General features: G+C 42.3%; 2 protein-coding genes across 2 annotated transcripts; one reads left to right on the forward strand and one right to left on the reverse strand.

Moving 5' to 3' along the window:
* Positions 1-1,008: 1,008 nt before the first annotated feature.
* On the forward strand, positions 1,009-4,779 carry tcf23 (transcription factor 23; the record flags this gene model as incomplete). The annotated part of the gene is made up of 4 exons (XM_084030491.1): positions 1,009-1,176; positions 2,219-2,365; positions 4,007-4,171; positions 4,645-4,779. 4 exons carry the CDS (start codon positions 1,009-1,011, stop codon positions 4,777-4,779), a joined length of 615 nt encoding a protein of 204 aa, XP_083886617.1.
* Positions 4,780-9,084: 4,305 nt separating this feature from the next.
* hsf2 (heat shock transcription factor 2) lies at positions 9,085-19,180 on the reverse strand. The gene is made up of 12 exons (XM_084030828.1): positions 19,015-19,180; positions 18,470-18,578; positions 16,724-16,851; positions 15,705-15,829; positions 15,506-15,581; positions 14,990-15,051; positions 14,561-14,639; positions 14,270-14,403; positions 13,728-14,060; positions 13,208-13,310; positions 11,529-11,595; positions 9,085-11,125 (listed from the first exon to the last, which is right to left on the reverse strand). The coding sequence occupies exons 1-12, from the start codon at positions 19,105-19,107 to the stop codon at positions 10,779-10,781; spliced, it is 1,656 nt and encodes a 551-aa protein (XP_083886954.1). The 5' UTR covers positions 19,108-19,180; the 3' UTR covers positions 9,085-10,778.
* Positions 19,181-21,732: the final 2,552 nt, after the last annotated feature.

Consider the following 21,732-nt stretch of genomic DNA (forward strand, 5'->3'; position numbering starts at 1 on the left):
TCAACTGCACACCAGAATCCAGATGGATCCAGATCCAGTAAGGCTGCTGCTCTGCCGCTTGTGTTCATCAGCTCCACCTGTCGACAGAGACTTTAATTTAACCTGATCTCCACCACCCTGGTGGTAGAGTCTGTCCGTCCATCTCTCCCATTCTCATGAACAAAATATCTCAGGAACGCCTGGAGGGAATTTCTTCAAATGTGAAGATCCAAAATCCACCCGGATTCAAGGATGGTGGCCTTTGGCTTCTAGTAGTAAGATGCTGGGATGCCTGAACGTGTTCAACAAACCAAAAGACCCGTCCGCCTCTCTTTGCTAACGTTCAATGTCGCACTGCCCCGAGATTCCAATCCCACCCAGGTCCAGTTGTTAACAGAGCTGTGAGTTTCCAAAGCCCCCCAGTGCCCTGGCTCGGGACACCCTCCCAGTGCTGCACTCCCCCAGGCCCGACTGCTTGCCTGCCTGCTCCTCTTGGCAGCCGAACAGCCAGGGGAGGATCAGGACGACCGGGCAGTTGAGATAAGGACCACATGAAGTTCCCCACATTACCTCACCCGATAAGGAAACAAGCAGAGACAGACGGAGAGGCAGAGGGAGAAAGAGTGTCAGACTGGGAGGATTTCTCTAGATGGACGGTGATGCGCAGAGAGGCAGCCGGTGATTGTGGGCTCCTTTAGCGGTCTGGGTGGACCTACGGAGGCCTGGTGAACTCGCTTGGAGATGCTGGAAGAGATATAGTCCTCAGTAGCTCCAGGAAACAAATGAGCACAGAGTGTTTATGAGATCAGATGAGGGATTTCAGCTGTTGATGAGCACATTAGACTTCTAAATGCTGGGATGGAAAGATGACCTCAGACTTCTGTAGTCCTGTCGTGTATTTACCAAAGCAATTAGTGGACGATACTTTCACAACAGTCTCCAACACGGGGAAGCAAACCTGCATCCGGCCAATGAAAACAGACCGATCCAAAGTGAACTAAGTCTTCAGGAGAGTCTGCTACAGCACGCATGGCGCTGAATCCTCTGGAAGGTCTCATGTCGGTCGCAGCGAACCACCAGCTGGTCTCCGGCTCGGCAGCGGAGCCACTGAGGCGGCAGCCCCGAGGGGCCGCCAGCCAGGCATCCCTGCATGGACACAGGCCGAGCACATGCAGCAGCCGCGAGGCCAGGAAGTGGGTGAGTCTGGAACGAGTGTGACAGATAGGGCAATTCAGAATTCTGAGAGGGATGTCACATCCTTTCAGACTTTACTAACATATGAGTGTGATGTGGAACGTTTAAGAGAAGCGCCAGTGTCAGTATATATAATATAGAGTATATGAGTATAAAATATCGCCTTTTTTCATTAAGGATTTTATGGAAACTTTAAGAGAACTAATTTCAGTTAACTTAAACTGAACTAATTATAATTATTATTTTTGGTACAGATTTGCACTTTTCAAGCACATTTCTGTGTGTTTAGAAGCAGTCCTGAGTCCTGCAGTAATTAGCCTAATAGTATATTCCGATTAGATAAACTGAAAATGTTATTATTTTTTCATGTTTATTGCATTTTTCTTCATCTTATGTTTGTTATATATTTCAATAGTATTTTGAATATTTTTATTGGATCTGTCTTTAAAATGTATGTTTCTTGCTTTTATTTTAAATTTTAATTCTTATGCACCAATACACCAAAGTTTGTCTGCAAAATACTTGGCTATAAACCGGATTCTGATTCTGATAATGTCACAGAGCATTGATGATTTCTGACGCATCTAAAAGCCAGAAGCACAAGTCATCCATTTTTTTCATAATTTCATAAAGCTTCTCTTAGCACCTTAAAGGTTAGTAGCAGCCTTTTGTTAAATGTGCATGTAGTTCTTCTACATCTCTGTCCTCAGACTCCAATGAAAGTAACAAATAATGAAAGAGGGTTGAAACATTGATGATCTTGAGTAGAAAACAGATTTTCCCTTTGCTGCGTTCAGAAGTTTACTGTGCATATAATACGCACTGCAACAGGAAATTGTATTTTAGAATCAACCACTTAACAGAATGAGATATTTTATTTATCAAAGTAAGTAAAATTATATTATATTTGTACAAATCTTTTTTCATTAAATTAATTTTCTAAATCACTGTATTCCAATGTCTTATTGTTCCAAGCCAATTGAGCCTATCAGACTTGCTTTCCCTGCCAGCCAGGCTCTAAACGTGTCCTCTCCTGCAGGTGCAGTCGGTGTGTGGGTCCAGGTCCAACCCTGGATCTGGTTGTGAGTCTGTGGTCCGATGCAGGGCCCTGAGGGGTCAGCACTCCCCAGAAAACGCAGCGAGAGAGAGGAGTCGCGTACGCAACCTACGACAGGCCTTCCACAGCCTGCAGGTACGTGTTTCCTCAACAACAACCTCGTAACTGACAAAACACTTCAATGAAGTCAGGAATTATACATGACTGATCATTCCTTCAAATAAATGCCCTTACAGTAGTCCAAAGTACCCCAAGGTCACTTTGCGAGAGCTTGCAGAGAATATCATTTGCATGTACGACATTTATTTATGGCATCCATGAACTATAAGTCCCACAATGCATCTCGTATTTGCACTGAAGGCTGTTAGACGTCAGCATCTCAATACCAACTGTTTCCAGCGGTGGGTGGACGAGTCGGGGAAAAGAGAAAAAAAAGTACCAAAATGTAAAGAAAAGAAAAGCTGACGTGTTGGGGAAATAATTGAATGAGGAATAGGAAATTGAAAACATGTTTGTGCTTAATGGAGATGAGCCACTGTGTCACGGAGCAAAGTACGCTAACCTTAGCCATGAGAGAAGCAACAAAACAAAGTCTTTGTGTCTTCATAGATGCACATACAGTATATTAATGCGATTTTGTTACCAAACTATATTTTTTTATAATATACACACTAGTTGTACTCTTGAATGTCCGCTTGCCATTATTTCTTCGTAGATTTCTGCTTTCAGAGCTATTCATTTAGTTATGACCAAAACCAATAGCAATCGAATGCATTGGCTTTTATGTAATACGATAAAGAGCAGATACATTTACATGAACTCAGTTTGATGAGTTTATTTTGAACATGCAGATAATGAAAGACTGTGTCTTATATTAGGTAAAAAATATTTGAATCTCATCAACCAGAACGCTGACATTTGTCTCCCAACAGAAACAACAGGTGCAGTTATAATATATATCGCGATTGTCTTACTTATTTATTTATTTATTTATTTATTTATGTCTTTTGTCAGGTTTGGAGCTGGTTATTGGAGACGATGGAACTAAAGTAATTCCATTCATGTAATACAAAACTATTCATATTCACTATTCATACTTAGAGGACAGAAAAACAACAGCGCACGCCTGTCACCAACTGGCTCAGGGAAAGCGAGGGAGGGAGTCCACACAGGTGGACGTGTGCTGTAAGTGAGCAGCATGTGGAGCAGCCTCTTAAGCTGGGGGGCCCAGGTGAGCTTCATCAAACTGACTAGCCTTCGTCAGCCAGCCGCCTGCTGATTGGCCAGGACAGTCTCCAAGACAAGGGGGAGGGGCATTTACGCTTCAAACGGTGATGCTGAAACGCTGCGTGTCCAGTAACATGCATAGTGTCCTTTCAAAATAAACTTCCAAGTTTGCTTCGATTTTAGGTTTACTTGTGCAACAAAACACTGCACTTGGAAAGGTTTCAGAAAAGATCATGATATGAGTAAAATAAGTATGTTTGTTATGTAACAAAACTAAGGTCTAATAAGTTGACGTTGATTTACTTTCACATGGGACACGAACACGAGCAGTTAATACATCATAAATGACATCAGTGGGTAATTAGTGGGTATAATACTGGCCTAAATGCAGTTTTGGTCAAATATAAGACAACAAGACAGAATCTTCTGAATAAATTAGATAAATCAATCAATCCTTACAGGCAGATCTGTGTTGGTCCCGTTGGCCCGTTAATGAACGCAGTAGAGTTTTGAAGAAAGCTGATTCCAGACTTCCTCCTCTGTCCTCAGGCCGCTCTGCCATCAGTCCCACCAGACACCAAGCTGTCCAAGCTGGATGTTCTGGTCCTGGCTACGAACTACATAGCCTACCTAACAGAGACGCTGGACCAGGGAGCCACCCTGGCCGAGCACACCTTGCCCTCCAGGCCGGGGGGATACCTTCATCCCGTTAAGGTGAGAACAGGAACCAACAAAATCCTGCTCGAGTGCATAACACTGACTGATACTGTAGCAAGCTAGTAGCCTACATAAAACCACTAATATCACCTTTAGTTACCTAGATAATCTTAGCTAACTATACGTAGCGGCCGCACTACCACGCTACCAATGCAGTTAGCTACTAAGATGACTTCAACACTTAACTGTAAAGTTGCCCTTGAATTATGAAGCTAACTTGGTTAGCAGCTTCACCCCAGAAACCAGATGGATCCAAAATGGTTGGCGAACTGCTTTTAGGTGCGTTACTGCCACCTACTGGATTGTGGGTAATCGCTGGAACGACTGATTTGGACTGAATGCAGAGGTTGAGGTCGAGCAGTCTGCTTGTAGCCTGAGAGGGTTAACATTAGTTTGTGGGTTCAGCACATAGCGGGGTGCTAATCGTGTTAGCATGAGGAGCTAACCCAATGTGCTGTGTGTCTCCACAGAAGTGGCCCATGCGTTCTCTGCTCTACTGTGGCAGCATGGGAGAGCTGCTATCAGGCATCCCAGCCAATCAGATGCCTCCACCTGGACGGGACGGGACACACCTACTGACCAGCTTAGAAGCGGACAAAGAGTGAACTGGAGCCAAGGACACGGCCGGTGTTAGCGAGCCACGTTGCTACTACTGGTTCATCTGGAAACAAGCAGAAGAAAGGAAATGCTTGGCTGTATACAGTTGCTGAAGTTTAAGTTTAGCAAAGCAGAAACTATAAAACTTTAGCCCCTCCAAAAGTAAAAGGAATTCAATAATGTTTGATATTTTGGATAGAGATTTTTTTGTTTTGTTTTTGTTAAGTTTCTGCTTTATCTGATAACGAAGGTCAGGGCAGCTACAAGGACTGTGGCCATTTTTAGCTGCGGCTGTTGGGAAAGTCAATCCGTTTTTAAAAATTGGCCCGTTTAAACAGAAAACAGCTTCTTTGTTTCCTGTCACCAGTCTGTGGAGCGTATCTCAGAACACACAGGCTCGGAGGCGTTTGGATTCACTCTGGTTGAAAATGAGCTTTCGACAGGAACGGATTTAAGCAAAGGAAATGAAAAAGCTGCTTCACTTGACTAATTACACCACAAATCACTACATAGAGCAACACCACGGAGCCAACTACCTTGATTTAAAGGTTGTACATGAAGGGAAAAGTTCAGTCAGTTCAAAATGTATATGATATTTGGGCCTTATTCTTTATTCTTTTTATTTAGATGTTTGCGGTATCTCGTTTGTGTGTGTGTGTGTGTGTGTGTGTGTGTGTGTGTGTGTGTGTGTGTGTGTGTGTGTGTGGGAGAGGACGGACAGACAGATGAGCAGTGAGGGAGGGATTGTTGTGGGAACACAGCTGCTGTCTGATCACTTGGTATCTCTGGAGTAACGACCACTTAGTTCTCATTACAACGCTGCCACAGAATGTAACCTTTCACTTTGAGTGAAACACCAGCGACGCATCGCCGAGGCAGCGATCAAACCTCCAGAATAGAGATGAAAACGATCATCAGAAAGCAGAGATGCTGCTCAGCTCTAGATCAAAGCGTTGTGGACTCATAAATAATGAGTGCCTGCGTATTTAAACCATATTCTGGTTTTAGTTGATCCTACTCCAGTTTTTTCCTGTGATATGGGACTTTTTACTTTGGCCACCTCACCCTTTTACTTGTTAGTACACATCTGAGACTTGACATTTCACATGTTTCTACAATCATATGTAAAACGTAGAGGGAGATAAAAGTAAATCAGACTGACAGAGCTAAACATTATCACAACGTTTCCAGTTTTTCCACAGCACATTTTCTTTTTGTATCCCGATTTTGTTGCTGTATGACTTCACTTTAACTGCAGAAAAATGAGAGCCCTGTACTGAAATCCAACCCGATAAGTCATGTAGATATGTTTGGTAGCTTCCAACGGATGAGAGCCCAGACCGACTGAAAGCCTCTCCTCCTGGAACGAGATGGGCTCAGCTCCACGAGCAACGGCTCAGCGTTCAAGGCTAGCTCTATAAATCTGTCCAGGGGGGGCCCGGCTGCCCCCGGTTTCCCCCGTACACTGATGACTAATTTGGAGCTGCTGGAGTCTGGCTACTAAGGCGGAGGTTACGGAAGGACAGCAGGCACCCAAAGGTTTGGTAGAGCAACTGCAGCAGAGAGGACCAAGACCAGGACTAGGACCAGGACCAGGATCCCGACGACGGGGAAACATTGCACACATTATAAAATCCACACAGAATTGCTAGTTTCCCCTCAGCTCAGTTAGCTTCCATCAATCACGTATGATTTCAATGATTTTGGCTCCTTTAAGTGCTTCAGCTTGCTTCACTCCCACTGAGGTGGTCCCCGCCTGAAGTAAGTTTGATCTGCATTTAGACGCCCGTTTATCGCGCCACTTTAACGTACAGAGAATCACTTCGACAGACACTTCAGCTTCACTCTGTGCCCACGCTTATTGAACCTAAAACGTAATAAAAACATGTGCAGCACTTCCACTTTCACTTGCCATTCCTGCACTTGTATTTCAAGTGCCTGAACTTCTTTCATTCCAACTCCAGAATATTTCTTAAATATTTTTGCTCCTTTGCATTCATGTAATTATGTCTATATTTTGTCTTTCATGAGAAGTGTTGTAGTTTTCAAATCAAACAAACTCGACCAATCTCTTGAGTCTTAAACTTCAGCCTGACACTTCAAACCCATCCGGGTCTCAGGTAATCACTTAAAAACCTCCATGAAACAACCAAACCAAACTGCAGCTTTCTGACTCTCACAATGTTCACTGATTTTTCACAATTCATTAATTTGATCACTTACACCTCAACCACTTCAACTCCTTTCGGTGCTTATTGTTCAGTCGAATCCTTTCTCTTCAACTTCACTCAGCACGGACACCTAAAGTGACGCTTGAGGTAAAACTATTTCGACCGCCACTTTCTTTCAGTGAATTTAGCCGTATGGAATGTATGATTAATAATTGAAATAAAGTTTGAATTGAATATATTTGAATTTGAATGGAATATTCCATTATTTATGCCAGTTGTGGTTAATCAGAAAGGTTCATTTCATGTGTGTGTCAGTCTGTGATGCAGTAATACAAATATACGTCTACTTAATATGGGAAACCCCAGAGAGAGCATCTCTTTCTTCAGTGTGTGTGTGTGTGTGTGTGTGTGTGTGTGTGTGTGTTATTGCTCCCCTCATGCCTCCATGTAAAGACAGCTATTCATGCCACTGGAAGAGCTTGAAGAAAGCGAGCTGTCTGCCCCCTCATCCCCTCACGATGGGAGATAATCAACATACTTCCACTATCTCCTGCTCATTATGGCCGAGACGTGCTGATTACAGGCTGGATTTACAGCCTTCTGAGCCCCCCCCCCCCCCCCCCCCCCCTGCTTTGGCCGGGCCTCTGCTGGAACTGAGTGGATGTCGAGACAGAGGATGACAGCGGGGAAGAGGAGGAAGGCTGGAGAGTAGGATGGAAGAGGAAGAGTGGAGGGAGGAGAAGAATTGTCTGTGGAGAAAATAAATTCAGAGAGGAGACAGAACAGGGGAGGAGAAAGTGAATAAAATACTCATGTAAGACTAAGCTTGGCTGAGCATTCAACAAATTAAAGTATTATTTATCCACGTTTTTTCTCTGTTATTCTGTTCAACTTAATGATTTTATTACATTATATTATCACCATTTACAATATATTTTATATGGAATGGACTTAGTTCGACATGCTATTCTTTTTTACTTTTTAAAATGATCTTTTCCAAATACTATACCATGACTTGTTTATTACTTATACTACATGGTATACTATTACTTTTTTTATGATGTACTATGCTATAATATATTATTACTCTACACATTTTACGACTCTTTTTTTTTTTACATACTATACTATTTTTAATCACTCTTAGCAACATTCTTTATGATGACTTTTTATTTATTTTTACATGCTATACTATGGAATTTGATGACATACTATACAATGACGTTTGTATTACTCTTTTGATAAATGGTATTATGAATATTTTACTTCTCTTTTTCTGACATACTATATTACAGTGACTTTTTATACTGGACTTGAGTGTGACTTTTTGTGACACTATTTCTTTTTAATGACATACTAACTTTCTAATGACAGGTTATACTATGACTTTTTAATTAAATACTTAACTATACTACTTTTTAATGAGTTTGTGTGCACCGCGCTGGCTAGACCCGAGGCATTATGTGTCCGGGGTTTTCCGTTGGCTCGTCTGTCCCTCCGTCCGTTCCATTCTCGTGAACTTTAACTTTGAACTAATCTTTCTTTAAAATTGGCACAAACGTCCACTTGGACGAGTTCAAGGATGAACTGAACGTCACGGTCACTCTGATCTCATGTCCGTCCCGTTGGCGTGATCAGGATGCCTCAGGAATGCCTGAGAGGAAAGGAACCTCATTACATCTGGACATAACTAAAGATTTCATATGCTAATTTGTTATAATTGGGCAAAATTACAAAGCATGACATTTCTGACATAAACTCTTAACTTGACAGTTTGGGGACACAAAACATTACAGCTGGTTAGCCGAGGTCACGATGAAGGTCGAGTTTGAAGATGAGCAATAAGTTCCAAATACTACAGGAATCTACACAAAATATTATGTGTTAGATTCACGTGGCTGAGGAAGATTCCTTTTTTTGTTTTTGGCTAGAGCGCCGTTCAAACCTTTTTATTACTTCTTAGGACAGTGTGGAAACGGGGAGAGAGAGGGAGATGACATGCGGGAAATTCATCCCGGATGGGAGTCGAACCCGGGACCACCGCGTCGAGGACGTTAAGCCTCGCTGACTTGATAAATGATAATAGATTATAGAAACAGTTTCGGCCTCCTGAGTGTGATCAAAAGCAACAGATGACAAATAAACGTTGTAGCATTTGCTTTATTTAGACTGCAGGGCAACAATGACGGTGAACATTGTGAAGTGGACAGAGAATCAGCTGGCCACACCCAGCAAACCAAAACCAGCATGTTGAGATCTGAAGTCTCTGCAGTGAGGAGAGACAGCAGAGGACTTTCCCTTCACCACAACATGAACGCACTGAAGCTACTCAACACGGCGAGGGTCAGATCATTTACAGCTTACAGGCTTTACTGTTTGAACGGGGAATTTCAATTTCCTTAAAAAACAAAATGAATTTGCGTTTTGTTCATGTTAATCAAGGTGATTCAAACCGACAGTACATTATCACTCTGATACACAAAAAAGCCAAAGTTGACTACAGCATCAAACTGACCCAAATGTTCTCTGGGTTGCGCTCGTTGGACGGTTAATTCAGGCTTTAATGACATTTCTCACTCACACTGAAACACACTCACACCATTCCTTTATGGTGACGCTCATAACACACACACCCCTGCAGAGAACTTTAAACTAAACGTTTAGCATTGGATCTTAAACCACTCATGTCTAGAGTACTATATGGTCTTGGTGTTGCAGCCAACTAAGTGATGTTCAAACTGAAACTGTGACATGACTTTTGACTCACGTCATTGCTTTAACAGGTTGATGTCTTTAGTTAAGACCTTTTTTATCAGTTATCCAGAACGCTGCTGAACTCAAAGGAAGTAACACGATGCTATCTGCAGGAATGATGCTTTCTCAAGCTTTTGTGGACATGAAGGTAGCAAAAGATAAACAGAAATCTGAATAAATACAATTTTCAGTACATACAAAAGGTTGAGTGTGTTGGTACAGGCCACCGAGGACGCCGCCTCACAGACCGCAGCGCTTTACCGATGACGATGAAGCCGTTTGTGCATATCATGTCACTTTTACATCCGAGAGCATTGTGTTGAAGAACAGGTTTAAGTCACGGAAATAAAGTACCGTCATCATCCAAGAAGAAATACCTTTTTTAAATTTAGACGCAGTAAAGTTTGTTTGAGCCCTCACGCGTTTCTGCTACGACACGTCTTATACTATGATACTATAGACATGTAATATGCATGATAAATAATTACAGCAAATATGTGTACATGAATGGAGTCGGAACCATTTTGAGAAGACATTTAGAGCCAAAATTTATTGACAAAACATAAAACACAAAAGTTATTTTTTGTGGGTTTTGTCTTTTTTTTTTTTATACTATACTTCCCATCATGCTTTGGGTGATGTGAACAAGAAGTATAATGTCACTGAAAATTCCAGATGTTCCAATGACAACAGTCAGTTTAATTTCTGTTGATACCGAAGAAATTTCAATGTGGTGATTATGATCTGAAGAAGACGTTTATGGACACACACACGTACAGTGTGTGTGTGTGTGTGTGTTCTGTCACTACTGAGTTAGGACTGAGAGGAAATCTATTATGTCCAAAGAGTTAATAAGCTGCTAGAGGTTGTTAAACTATTATTATTGATGTGATGAAAATATGGCTTATTTCTGTAACTCAAATGCTATCTTCAAAGCAAAAGTCTTAAATGTAAAAACGTGAACATGGTACAAACTGCTGCTATTCTTCCACCAGCCGGGTGGAACAATGCACATCCCTCCAGACCGGACAGGTGAGGGAATATCAACACACAATCAGTCAGTATTGTCCGTGGTGAACCAGTCACACCAGTTCCCCTCCCATTCTGTCGAGCGCTGTGGTGTCGGCCTCTGTTCCAGCAGGACTCAGTTCACACAGGTAGAAGAGCGACTCGGCGCTAGCCTCCGCCTCCGTCAGAGGCTCCAGGCGGATCAGGGAGCTGCGGCCCGACTGCTTTGACTCCAGGCCGGTGTCCAGCAGCTCCGAGGGCAGCTCAGCCTCCACAGAAGCAGCAGAGCTGGAAGAGGCCTGGAAGTAGGTGTTAAAGTCGCTGGTGCTGCTGCCGGGGCCCAGATCCAGGTCCAGGGGAGGAAGGCAGCCATCGAGGAAGGCCAGCAGGGGGGAGGAGGTGTACTGGACCAACTGTTTATCTGAACACAAGACACCGGAGGAAAAGAATCAGCCTGGACTGTCTCCAATCTCACACTCTTCCTAAATGTATTCACATTCTTTGAGCGTGAACACTATTCATCATATGGAGAAGAACTCCAGCTACTCCACACTGAAATGTATTACGGACATCAAACGCACCGCTGCCGGACTACAAGCAGGAAGAGAAAAGCTGAATGAATGAGTGGAGAAACATCACAGGGCTCAGAGGATGATGAAAGAACCGTGTGCTAATGTAATGATCGCATCGGGTATTGGCAATATATCAGGCTGTTGATCTAACTTTCCTGTTTCCATAATGTGTGTGTGTTTCCGTGTTTCGTTGTGTGGGAAGTAGCGTGTGGCCCTTCAGGACCAGTTTGTAGGCAGGAGTGTGTCACTCACCTGTGTTGACTTCCTCCGTCCTGCCTCTGTTAAGCTGCCCTGCGTTCTCTTTGGATGACACAGCCTCCTGAAAACATGTTGACAGGAAATTATCACTACAAGAGACTAAGCAAAACATAAGAAATATAGGTGGATCAGACCGCAGATTGGTCTGTACTCTACGGGACCTCTAGTAAATTGTAATAATTGCGGACGATAATCCTCTGCGATTGCATGACTGTGATTTGTAAAGTAAAAAGTCCAGCGCAAAAAATAATGTCTTAGCGGCATTTTGGGTGCAAATTCGGGACGATCATCTCGCCCACATACAGACGAGCGAGCTCAAATCCATCAAAAGAGCGAAATCTGGAAGAGAGGAGAGATGACGTGCATGGCAGCATGCAGCGAGGAACATTGTTCTGTCTGTCAACAGTCTCAATACAAACGCCGTTAGTGAGTTATTTCTGTATGTGGTCGCCTCTCGTTGCTGAAGAAAAAGAGAGGCAGTATACAGGAAATTGATTTTTACAATCATATCTGGGGGGAAGGTCTGTAAATTCTGTAAAAGTAAAATACAGACTTCGCTTGAAACAGAGGTCGGGGGTGGGGGGGTGGGATACTAGTTACTAGCTAAAGGGCTTTGCAGACAAATAGTATTGACAGGGTCTCCCTGACCTAGTTATTGGTGGCTGCAATCCTGCCATCTGTCCACATTGGCTGTAAAGAGATCCTTTACTAAGGTGATCCAGAGTAACAGATGGAGGAATCCATAGTTAACCCCGAAGAACTCACCGTGACAGACTTTAAAGGAGTCATCACCAGGAAATCGCAATTTCTCTTGTTAAAACATGCATATCTGTGTTTGACCTCAGTTGAAACTTGCCTGAAAGGCTGGAGTTTGAAAGTGGCGCCGTTTTTTCGCTTCTGCTCTTTTTCCGAACAGGAATAGCACACAAGGGTGTGCATTCCTAAAGCACGAGATTTTGATTCTGCGCCTACGGTGACGTCACCGTGGAGGCTACTTGCATAAGCCCACCCCTCTTTCACCACCCAACCCCCCCCCCCCCCCCCCGTCCGCTACCTGACGTCCTGCTGTAAACGTGTCTCTTCAACCGTCTCTGGCTCTTCACTCTCCGGTTCGGGTTCCGACTCTGGTTCGTACATAAATGCCTGAATTCCGTAAGGTTCGTCATTTAGTGTGTGCGCCATGACAGGGGGCTGTTTATGTTTTGGAGTCTGCATGCAGGCAAGCCCCCCCGGCTCTGTCCTTCCTGCGGCGAATCAACGCGCGCCTCATTACATATTATACAATGCACATCCGGACCAGTCAAAACCTCGCGCGTAATCTCGCGTGATAAAATCGCGGTACGAAAAAGGGTCAGAACAAGTTCAATGTTTGATTAAATTTTTTTTTTTTTTTCTAATAAGTTTTACGAATTGATCCAAAGCGATCCAAGGGGGGCTGGATACGTATAAAACCAGGTTATGACTCCTTTAATATATATATATATAATATATTATATATATATATACACACAGTATATATTTACAACATTTGCAATATTGTTGTGACTGATATGTTTTTGTCAAAATAACAATAGGGGAGAAAAAACTGTCCACGGCACTGAAATACATGAGAAGGCCGCGTTACTGATCAGGCGAATGTTCCTTGGTTTGGTGTGTAAGTGATGTCATTTTACCTCGACAAGATCAAAATCCATGCCGTATTGTTTTCCATACAGCATGGCTTGGAAGTCCTCCAGACTGCAATCAATACTGTCCAGATAGTCCATCAGCTCCATCCTGACAACACACATGCACGCATTATTTAACAGCTGTTTGTTTGTTTGTCGGTGAATAAATGCTACGTTCCCGTGCCTTGTTGTCAGCGCTATTCTCCTTTAAGTTCTTCTCTCAGCCTTGTTCAGCCTTTTCATATTTAAGATACATTTTAAACATTTAACTGACAGCAAATGGTTAATTATTAACAAACTCTGCTCTGTTTTCATCCATAAAAACACAAAATTGAAAGTTAAAATGACACAACGGCATCAAGGTGTATTTGTTAGTTAGAAAGTGACAACTGTAATAGTATTATGAAGTACTCATATTGTTACTTTGCATCGGCATGTACTGAAATGTAAGTACTTGTGTTGTCTGAGCATCCCTCTATGTTAATGCTGAGCATGTTAAAAACAGCTTCTTGCTGTTGGTACTTACTTGCCCAGAAGGTTGATGTTCTGTGTTATTGCTCCGTTCTCTTTCAGTATGGAGTCCATCAACTTGACGGGGTCCTCTAGACTCAGACCTGAGGCTGTATTAAGCTGCAGGGCACTGCTTGTCGCTCCGCTGGACGTTCCGCTGGACGTTCCGCTGAACGTTCCGCTGGACATTCCGCTGGACGTTCCACTGGTTGCTCCGCTGGTGTCGTCGACTGCTGCCGACACGCTAGCCTCCGTCTGTCTGTTGTCATCTGTGCATGTGGTGATCACCTCCGTCTCAGCCGGTAGCACAACGCCGCTGTCCAGCTCCACTTCCACGATGTCCACGTCACTGAGGGAGGAAGGATTAAGAAACACACTGCTGACTATTTATTATACTGACAGTATACAAAACACATACATTGATGAAGTTTTCTTGGGGCCAACGAGCTCGCCTGATCTACCGATTCAATAAATTCTTAGTTGCAAAACAGAGACCACTGAGAACCAGTTTACCCTCCTCATGTATAAGACGTGGTGGTCCAAGGTAAAGAGTCTCACCCTTGCTCGTAGGCTCTGGGTGACCCCTCTGCGATCTCAGTTGCCACCTCGCCATCACTATCAGTCAAGTCACAGACGATGACGTCATCCGATATCTCGGAGCCCTTCACACCACTCAGACTGCTGACAGGCGACTAAAAGGTGACACACAGTGAAAACCTGCACCGTAAATATTCTCATAGAGAACATCGCATATTTGATATCATTCATTTAAGAAGAAAAAAAAAACACGTAGGCTTACTAATCATATCAGGATTCCGCTATAACTCTATGTGGGTAATATTTACTGACCTGTTCCACACACACTTTGTCATCATAGATCTGATGGATGTATTTTGGCTTCTTTCCGTTGCTGTTCATAAGAACAGGCCTGTCAAAAGAACGACAACAGAGTTTACATGATCAAAGAGCAAGTTGGTTCAATGTGTCCTTGTTCAAGATAAAATATGATAATGACACCGTAAATAAAAGAATAATCCTGTAAGAATTGTGGTAAGAAAAATACGATTTTTTAAAAATCATTATGGATTACTAAGTAGTAACACACTCATCAATAACAGACTTACTGAGAAAGACAATCATCACTTTATATTATTATATTAACGATATGATGAGGATATTGTTCAGAGTTCTTTTTAGGGTGATGACATCATAAAACCTGAAGACAGACAAACCTTATTTGGAGCAAAACTCTCACTACGCAACACGACGTGAACTCACCTTTTGCGTTTTAAATTCAGGATGCGGTTGTTCTGTACCAATGTGACGATGAAGTGTATCAGCTGCAAAGAGAACAGAAATTCAAGAGAAAACTGGATTTGCAGCTCAGATGAACGAAACACCTACCAGGTGTGTTTATAGTAGACGCCCCTTCCCTAAAGTGATCCAATATCACAAAAATGTTTACATGCGCACTCAATAAAATGACTTATATTTCTAACAAACTTGTATTGCACAGTCCACTTGGAGCTGCTTGCGCTCCAACATTGGCTTATCAGAACATGCTAGTGGTGGAGATACTGAACAGAAAGGTCATCATTCCCCTAAAGACATCACATACACATAGATGGTTCTCCTGAATGTGCAGAGTAGAAAACTGAAACACATTTTCTTCTGTCGACTGGACTGTCAAAGGTTTTAAGCTACCTCTCGGAGTGCAGGCACACCGTGTTCCGGAGGCATGTATGTTAACACACTCCCGGATGGTGTAAACTGATCGGTCAGAGTCGTGCTCACCTTTTTGATGAGCTGTTGCTGGTGGGCATGTATCTGTCTCATATCTGAGATCTCCCTCCACAGAGCTTCATTCTCCCTAAACAACAAAGAAAATAGCATTTAGAGTGGAGAGAATCAACTGTAGAACGAACCCTGGCTCCTTCATCATCAGAAATGCTGCAGTATCAATGGAAGGACCTGTCCAGAGCTTTACACTCACCTCTTGAGTGTTGCCAGTCTGACGTCGATGTTGTCCTGTTTGCTGGTAACACTGTGAACACTGGCCAAGATCTTGGTCAGGTCCTCCTGTCGGATCTTGTTGTCCTCTGGCCGAGTGTTGGAAACCTGAAAGAGGAAAATCACAATTAAATATTTTGCAGCATCTTAACACTGGAAGCAAATCTAAGGAATATTCTGGGATCATGCACAAAACAAATGAGAAAAAGGAATTAGACGCAGGGGTCAAATGTCTCGATGCAATTTAATTTGTTTGAAGATGTTGATTTAAATGCTGTATTGATATGATGTGCTGCAGTGACCAGCAGACCCTGCCAGAGGTCGTATCTACAGTGTAATAGGCAGCTGAACTCGAAAAGATGGTGACCGAGTGTTTCCATCTTTTGTTGAATTAAAAAGCTATATTCCGGATGTCAGTTTGGTTCATTTTGTTTTTGAAAAAAAAAAAAAAAAACCCCTGCAAATTCATGTGATGTAAAAGGGTAATTTCACTTTTTACTTCGGCTCTCTACTGACCAAATGTTTATTGATGTTTTAAATCAGGTCACGGGTGCGTGTGCAGCCACAGATCCGCAGATTCAGTTCCGTTTGTTCCTAATCAGCAGATATTGGGTCTAAATAGTTTGATCTGGGTCTTTCTCAAAATCTCACACATTGATTCTGACTTGATACGTTAAATTAGCTCCGAGAGCGACACAATGACGAGCTCAATGAGTGTGACAGGGTTTCACACAAACCGGCCTGGAGCATGCCGTAATGCGCCCAGCACCACTAAGCATTTGTGTATGCGGGTCTGGCTGAGTAGCAGACGCCATGGGGCTCGGTGCAGACAGGGCGTCCTGCCTGAACAGCTCACTTGGTTAAAATACAGACGTAAATTAACCGATACATCGATTTGTGTAACCCCTGCATGACTGGTGAATTGTCAGAATGGTATGTCTCTTTGTTTACATTTTGAAAATGTTTCATGCTCTTGACAAACTAACAGAAAAATGCATCCACCTTTCTTTTGATGTTCTCCAGCAGGTTGTCCTGTCCATGTTTGAAGTAGGGGTGCTGAAACTCCACAGGACCATCTTTCTCCTGTTTCACAATGCCTGTGTCGATATGCATCACTTTACGGAAGCCATCTGCAGAAAAAACCCCCACACAGACGTGAACACACCATCCATGTATGTCAGAAAATCAATACAAGGTGTGGTTATTTTCTTGGTGTACTTTCGCTGGTATGACAGCAGCACCTGTTAGAGGGCAAACAGTGGCCATGGCCCTGGAAAGCAACTGCAGCTATTTTTATTTTTAGAAACATGCCCAAATTAAGACACCTTTATATTTAGAAGAATATCTGGCAAAATCCCAGAGGAGGAGGGAGTGGCAATGATCCAAAATATGAAATGAAGTAAACATAATGGTATAAAATACCTAACATAGGTAAACGTGGGATGTTACTAGGAGAAATGGGCTTTCCCTTGTTCTGGGGGTCTGGAGGGGAATATAAAGCCGTGCTTTGCACATCTAGATTCAGTGTCTTGGTTAAGAACCAGCCTCGGTTTGCTGTATTTTGCTGCATTATACAGTAAACCTGCAGAATTTCTACAGACTCTCCAATTTTGTGTCTTTTGTTCTTTTTCTTAATTTAGTTGTTAAAAGTTTAAGTACAGAATTGAAACTGTTGGGACAAATTGAAGCTCCACAGAAATCATCCGAGTCACAAATTTCTCCATAACAAAGAGCCTGAGATACAGCCACATTGAATCCGGCATAAACATACAGTCAGAAATAGAATAGTGGGTTATGGCTACTTTCTTTGGCTTGCTGTTAATAAAGTGCTAATAAGTTTGCAGCAGGGGACGACCGATTATTGGCCCTGACACCCTGTCAAGTGGTCCACAAAATACTTTTCTCCAAATAATCACATTGATTTGTATCACTTAAAATGCACATCTACTGATGAAAACCATGGGTGCCACTATAACAAGCACATTGTGTCCATAACGCCTACCCATGTTAGCGTGGGGCCAACAGAAACTCTGATTTGTGACAGACAGCAATACGTTCATTATTTTCAAGGTGAAGCACTTCTTTAAAGTCAGTTTTCTATTGGTACATTTGACTTGCTGGATGTATTAGGACTATGCCAGTCTTGCTACTGTCTATTTTTTAAAAGCATTTAAGGGAAATTACCAAAAGGTATGAATGCTGTCAAGTTGAGTCCAAAGGCAATTTGAATAAAATAACCCTCTGCATAATATATATACGTGGTAGTAATAACAGTCAGTACTGGACCACTCAACTGAGTGTTTGTCCTGCTGAGTCACTCAGGCAAACAGCTGGTTAAACGTTTGCCGTTACCATGGTTACTAGGGCATTTGTCCAGGCACACATTCAGCTCCCCTTTATACATTATACATTAAGCCTGGTTCTACAGCTTCGATTGGTTGATTAATGTATGGGCATAAAAATAACTGATGATGGTTAAATTGCAGTAGCATATGAAAAAGTTCAACATTTGCTCATAGGCTCTAAAATGTTAGGATATAACGCTGTGCTTTGTCTTATGTCAGTAAACTATATATTTTTGGTTTTGGACCATTGGCTGTATAAAACCTTTTTCACCACATCACTTTGTACCGTTAAAGTTAAAACACATTTTTTTCCCTATTTCACCTGGTTATGCACCACTACTTAGCAGCCATGCAAGTTATAAAGACATCACAAACTGAGACACAGTGATTAAAGCGGACGTACACATGTTCAGCTGCCTGATGAAACTGGCCATGTTGTTGTGCTTGAAGAACTTGGGAAGGATCTCCTTGGCAAAGTGCTGCTCGTCCAACACAAGGAAACTGTTGCCCTCCTGGAAACGACCAACACCACCACGACAGTCAGAACAGTGTCTATTGTACAGTGTCATTTCACTTCACGTAACACACACACACAGATTTATAGTGACTCGGTGGCCTATTGGGAGGAACTGATGCTGGCATGACGCACAGGCTGGTTATGGCTCAGCATGCTAGAGACCGTTAACAAGCAGGCAACGTAACAACACAGGGAGATGACTGGCTAGCTAGCAAGTGATGTTTAGCTTGGGTTCACGCTTGTCGTCAGTTAGGTGGCGGATGAACCCTCTTGGTTCATTGTTATTAGCGTTGCATATGAAACGTTACACTTGCTACGTTAACTTCCGGCTAATCTCAAAGCCTAGCTAACCTTGGCTGGCCGCTTGCTCCGCGTTAGCTTTTAGAAGTGGCGTGCTAACTAGCTAAACGGGTACGCAGCTGTCGCGTTACCTGACTCCAGCAGATGAACTCGTTGGTGTCTGCATCCTCGACAAGCGTCCACAGCTTCGTGAGGAAAGCGGGGACGTTTGAGTTGTGTTTCATCTCGTAAATCCAACAATAGCGACGACACAAACACCTCGACTGAAACGCTGCTTGACTGTGTTGTTGCCTTCGGAAAATGTTGTGGATTACGACTTCCGGTTCTCGTGAATGGGAGCGGATTGGTCGAAAATAGTTGTTACGTAAACTGAAGTTCCTCCCGTTCGCAGAGACAGAAGTGCAGTTTTCTACTTGATTTATTTCCTTTATATATATACTGTATATATATTATTATTTTTTTCCCATGTAATTTATGTCTATTTACATTTTTTCACCGGACATTTATTTTGAGCAAATAACAAAATGTACTTAATTATATATGAGAGCATTTTCAGAAAAAAGGTTTATGCAAAAACACGTTGCATTGCTGCCATCTTCTGGAACTCGTACATGTTTGTTCCATCTAAATTCCTTCTAAATTATTTTGAATAGACTTTGACTCTCAAGAGAAGTGCATTGTGTTATAGCCATTTGGGCATTGTATGTGCAATAATTAGCATATCAGATTTGTTTTCCAAATACTCTTTATGGAAACAAACATTGTCAGGAATCTTTGCAGAAAAGGTTTGTTCAGATCCTTACACATTCCTCACTCCAAATAAAATAAAATATGTTTACATGAACTAGTTTCAAGTCTTCTTCAATACAGCATGATGTTCATTTATTAATTATGGTTCCATTTAGAGCCAAATAGATCATAAATCAGGGGATACAAGGGTATACGGCAACCCTCTGATTGGCAGGAGGTCTGTGTGTTGTCTGTGTGTTTCATCTTAGAATTTGAACCCTTTCACAAGGTGTTTTTAGTTCAGGCAAGTTTCTCCTAACATTTCGGTCACCTAAAAATCTCTTAACCTGTGTTTGGTTGTGTTTAACCCCACCCTCGCATGTCACTTCTGGTTGCAAAGACAACCAAGATGGCGAGGGCCAAAATGCCAACCATGAGGCTTTAAAACCAAACCAATAGGTGGCGTCACAGTGACTACGCCATCTTCTTATATACAGTCTATTTTCTTAGAAAGTATGTATATTGGCCAGTAGCCCCAGTTTCAACCTGTAGCACCTATACTGGCGAAGTCCGGACAGCTCCTATACATGTTCTTTACGGATCAGCTTGGACTTAATCCAACTCAGACAGCTCTGATTTTGATGCTGTCACAAACGCTTCACTGGCATATTCAAGTCTTGACCTTAGAGAAACACAAATGTGTTTTATTGATGCTGTATCTGCTCCCCACTCTAATCCTATCAAGCACCTCATTACATTCATGGCCTTTTTGAACCACCGGGAGCCTAAAAATCTCCCTCCAGATTATTACTATAAAGTTTTAACTGCACATCCTCCCCAATTTCCCTCCTTGTAAAGAACAGTCTTCTCCACAGAAAATTTAAAAAGTGATTGCTTCCTTCCACTTTTCTGGTATTCTCCCGTCTTCCCACACTTTATTAAAGCTTCTGGAGTCCCTCTTCACACAGATGATTAAATACTTTGTAACAAATCTCATTCTTCCATTGTGCTGTGTTTTTACATTTTGCCAGAGCCCTCTTTCAGCATATAATAGTCAAAATGAAGAGGTCGGATATCTACATACCTATAAAGTTATCAATATGCAGAAACATACCGAAAAAAAAACATACAACTTAAAATATACAGGTCTTACATTGTGTTAACTGGTTTGTGCTAATTTAGCAGAAAACAGTTTTGGACATATGCACACACAATATCAACTGAAATGATAATTAAGGTGGGCTCTGCTGTATTCAAGAGGGTCAATTTGTCACAATCTAGCTTTTGAGATCTTCATTATTTAAAATGTAAACTGCTTGTAAGGTAAGAAAAATGTTGTCACCCATCTATAGTGCAGTACAAGACATAGAGGAATGAAACAGTTTCCCCTGAAATAGTTATCATCGGTAAAAGCTTATCATGTTCATGGGGGTTGGAGCTGATCCCAGCCGACACCTTCGGGCAATTTAGAGTCATCAGTTAACCTAATATACATGTCCTTGGACTGTGGGAGGACGGTGGAGTCCCAGGAGAGAAACCACAACATTGCTGAACCAGAAATATTGTCTCCTGTGTCTGTGGTCCCCCAGAGGTCTACGATAGCTCACATTAGTCCAGAGACCAGACCAGACCAGACTATGTGGTGAAACCAGAGACTGTCTATGGTCCAAACAACAAGGTCACTGTTGTATTTATGTCTAGATAATCTTATTTGGAGTGACTCCATTCATCACCATCAGTATGGAATGATTTCAGCATCCTTTTAATCCGTGAATTGAAATTAAATCACAGATAAATTATTTTGGGTTCATTCAGCTTGGTGAACTTCACAGAGCACCTCTTGATGATGTCATGAACTCAGATACTGTTCAGGACTTCACAACATGTACAAAGTAGCAATAGTTAACAATATTTAGTGACTTTTTTTATCAGCCGGGATGAGAAGGATAAGCAAGACCTGTTGTAAGTGTGTCATGTGTCATTGTTGCTACAGCGAGAGAGAGCGTGTGATGCTTTTTCATGAAAGTGTATGTCATTTTTTTGGCCACTAGATGGAATCCTTAACTCACTTAAACCTAATTGCTGTCAGAAATGTACTGCCAGTACTGCTGTCTGTCCAC

The sequence above is a fragment of the Eutrigla gurnardus genome (assembly GCF_963514095.1).
Source record: "Eutrigla gurnardus genome assembly, chromosome: 16".
NCBI classification, from domain to species: Eukaryota; Metazoa; Chordata; class Actinopteri; order Perciformes; family Triglidae; genus Eutrigla; species Eutrigla gurnardus.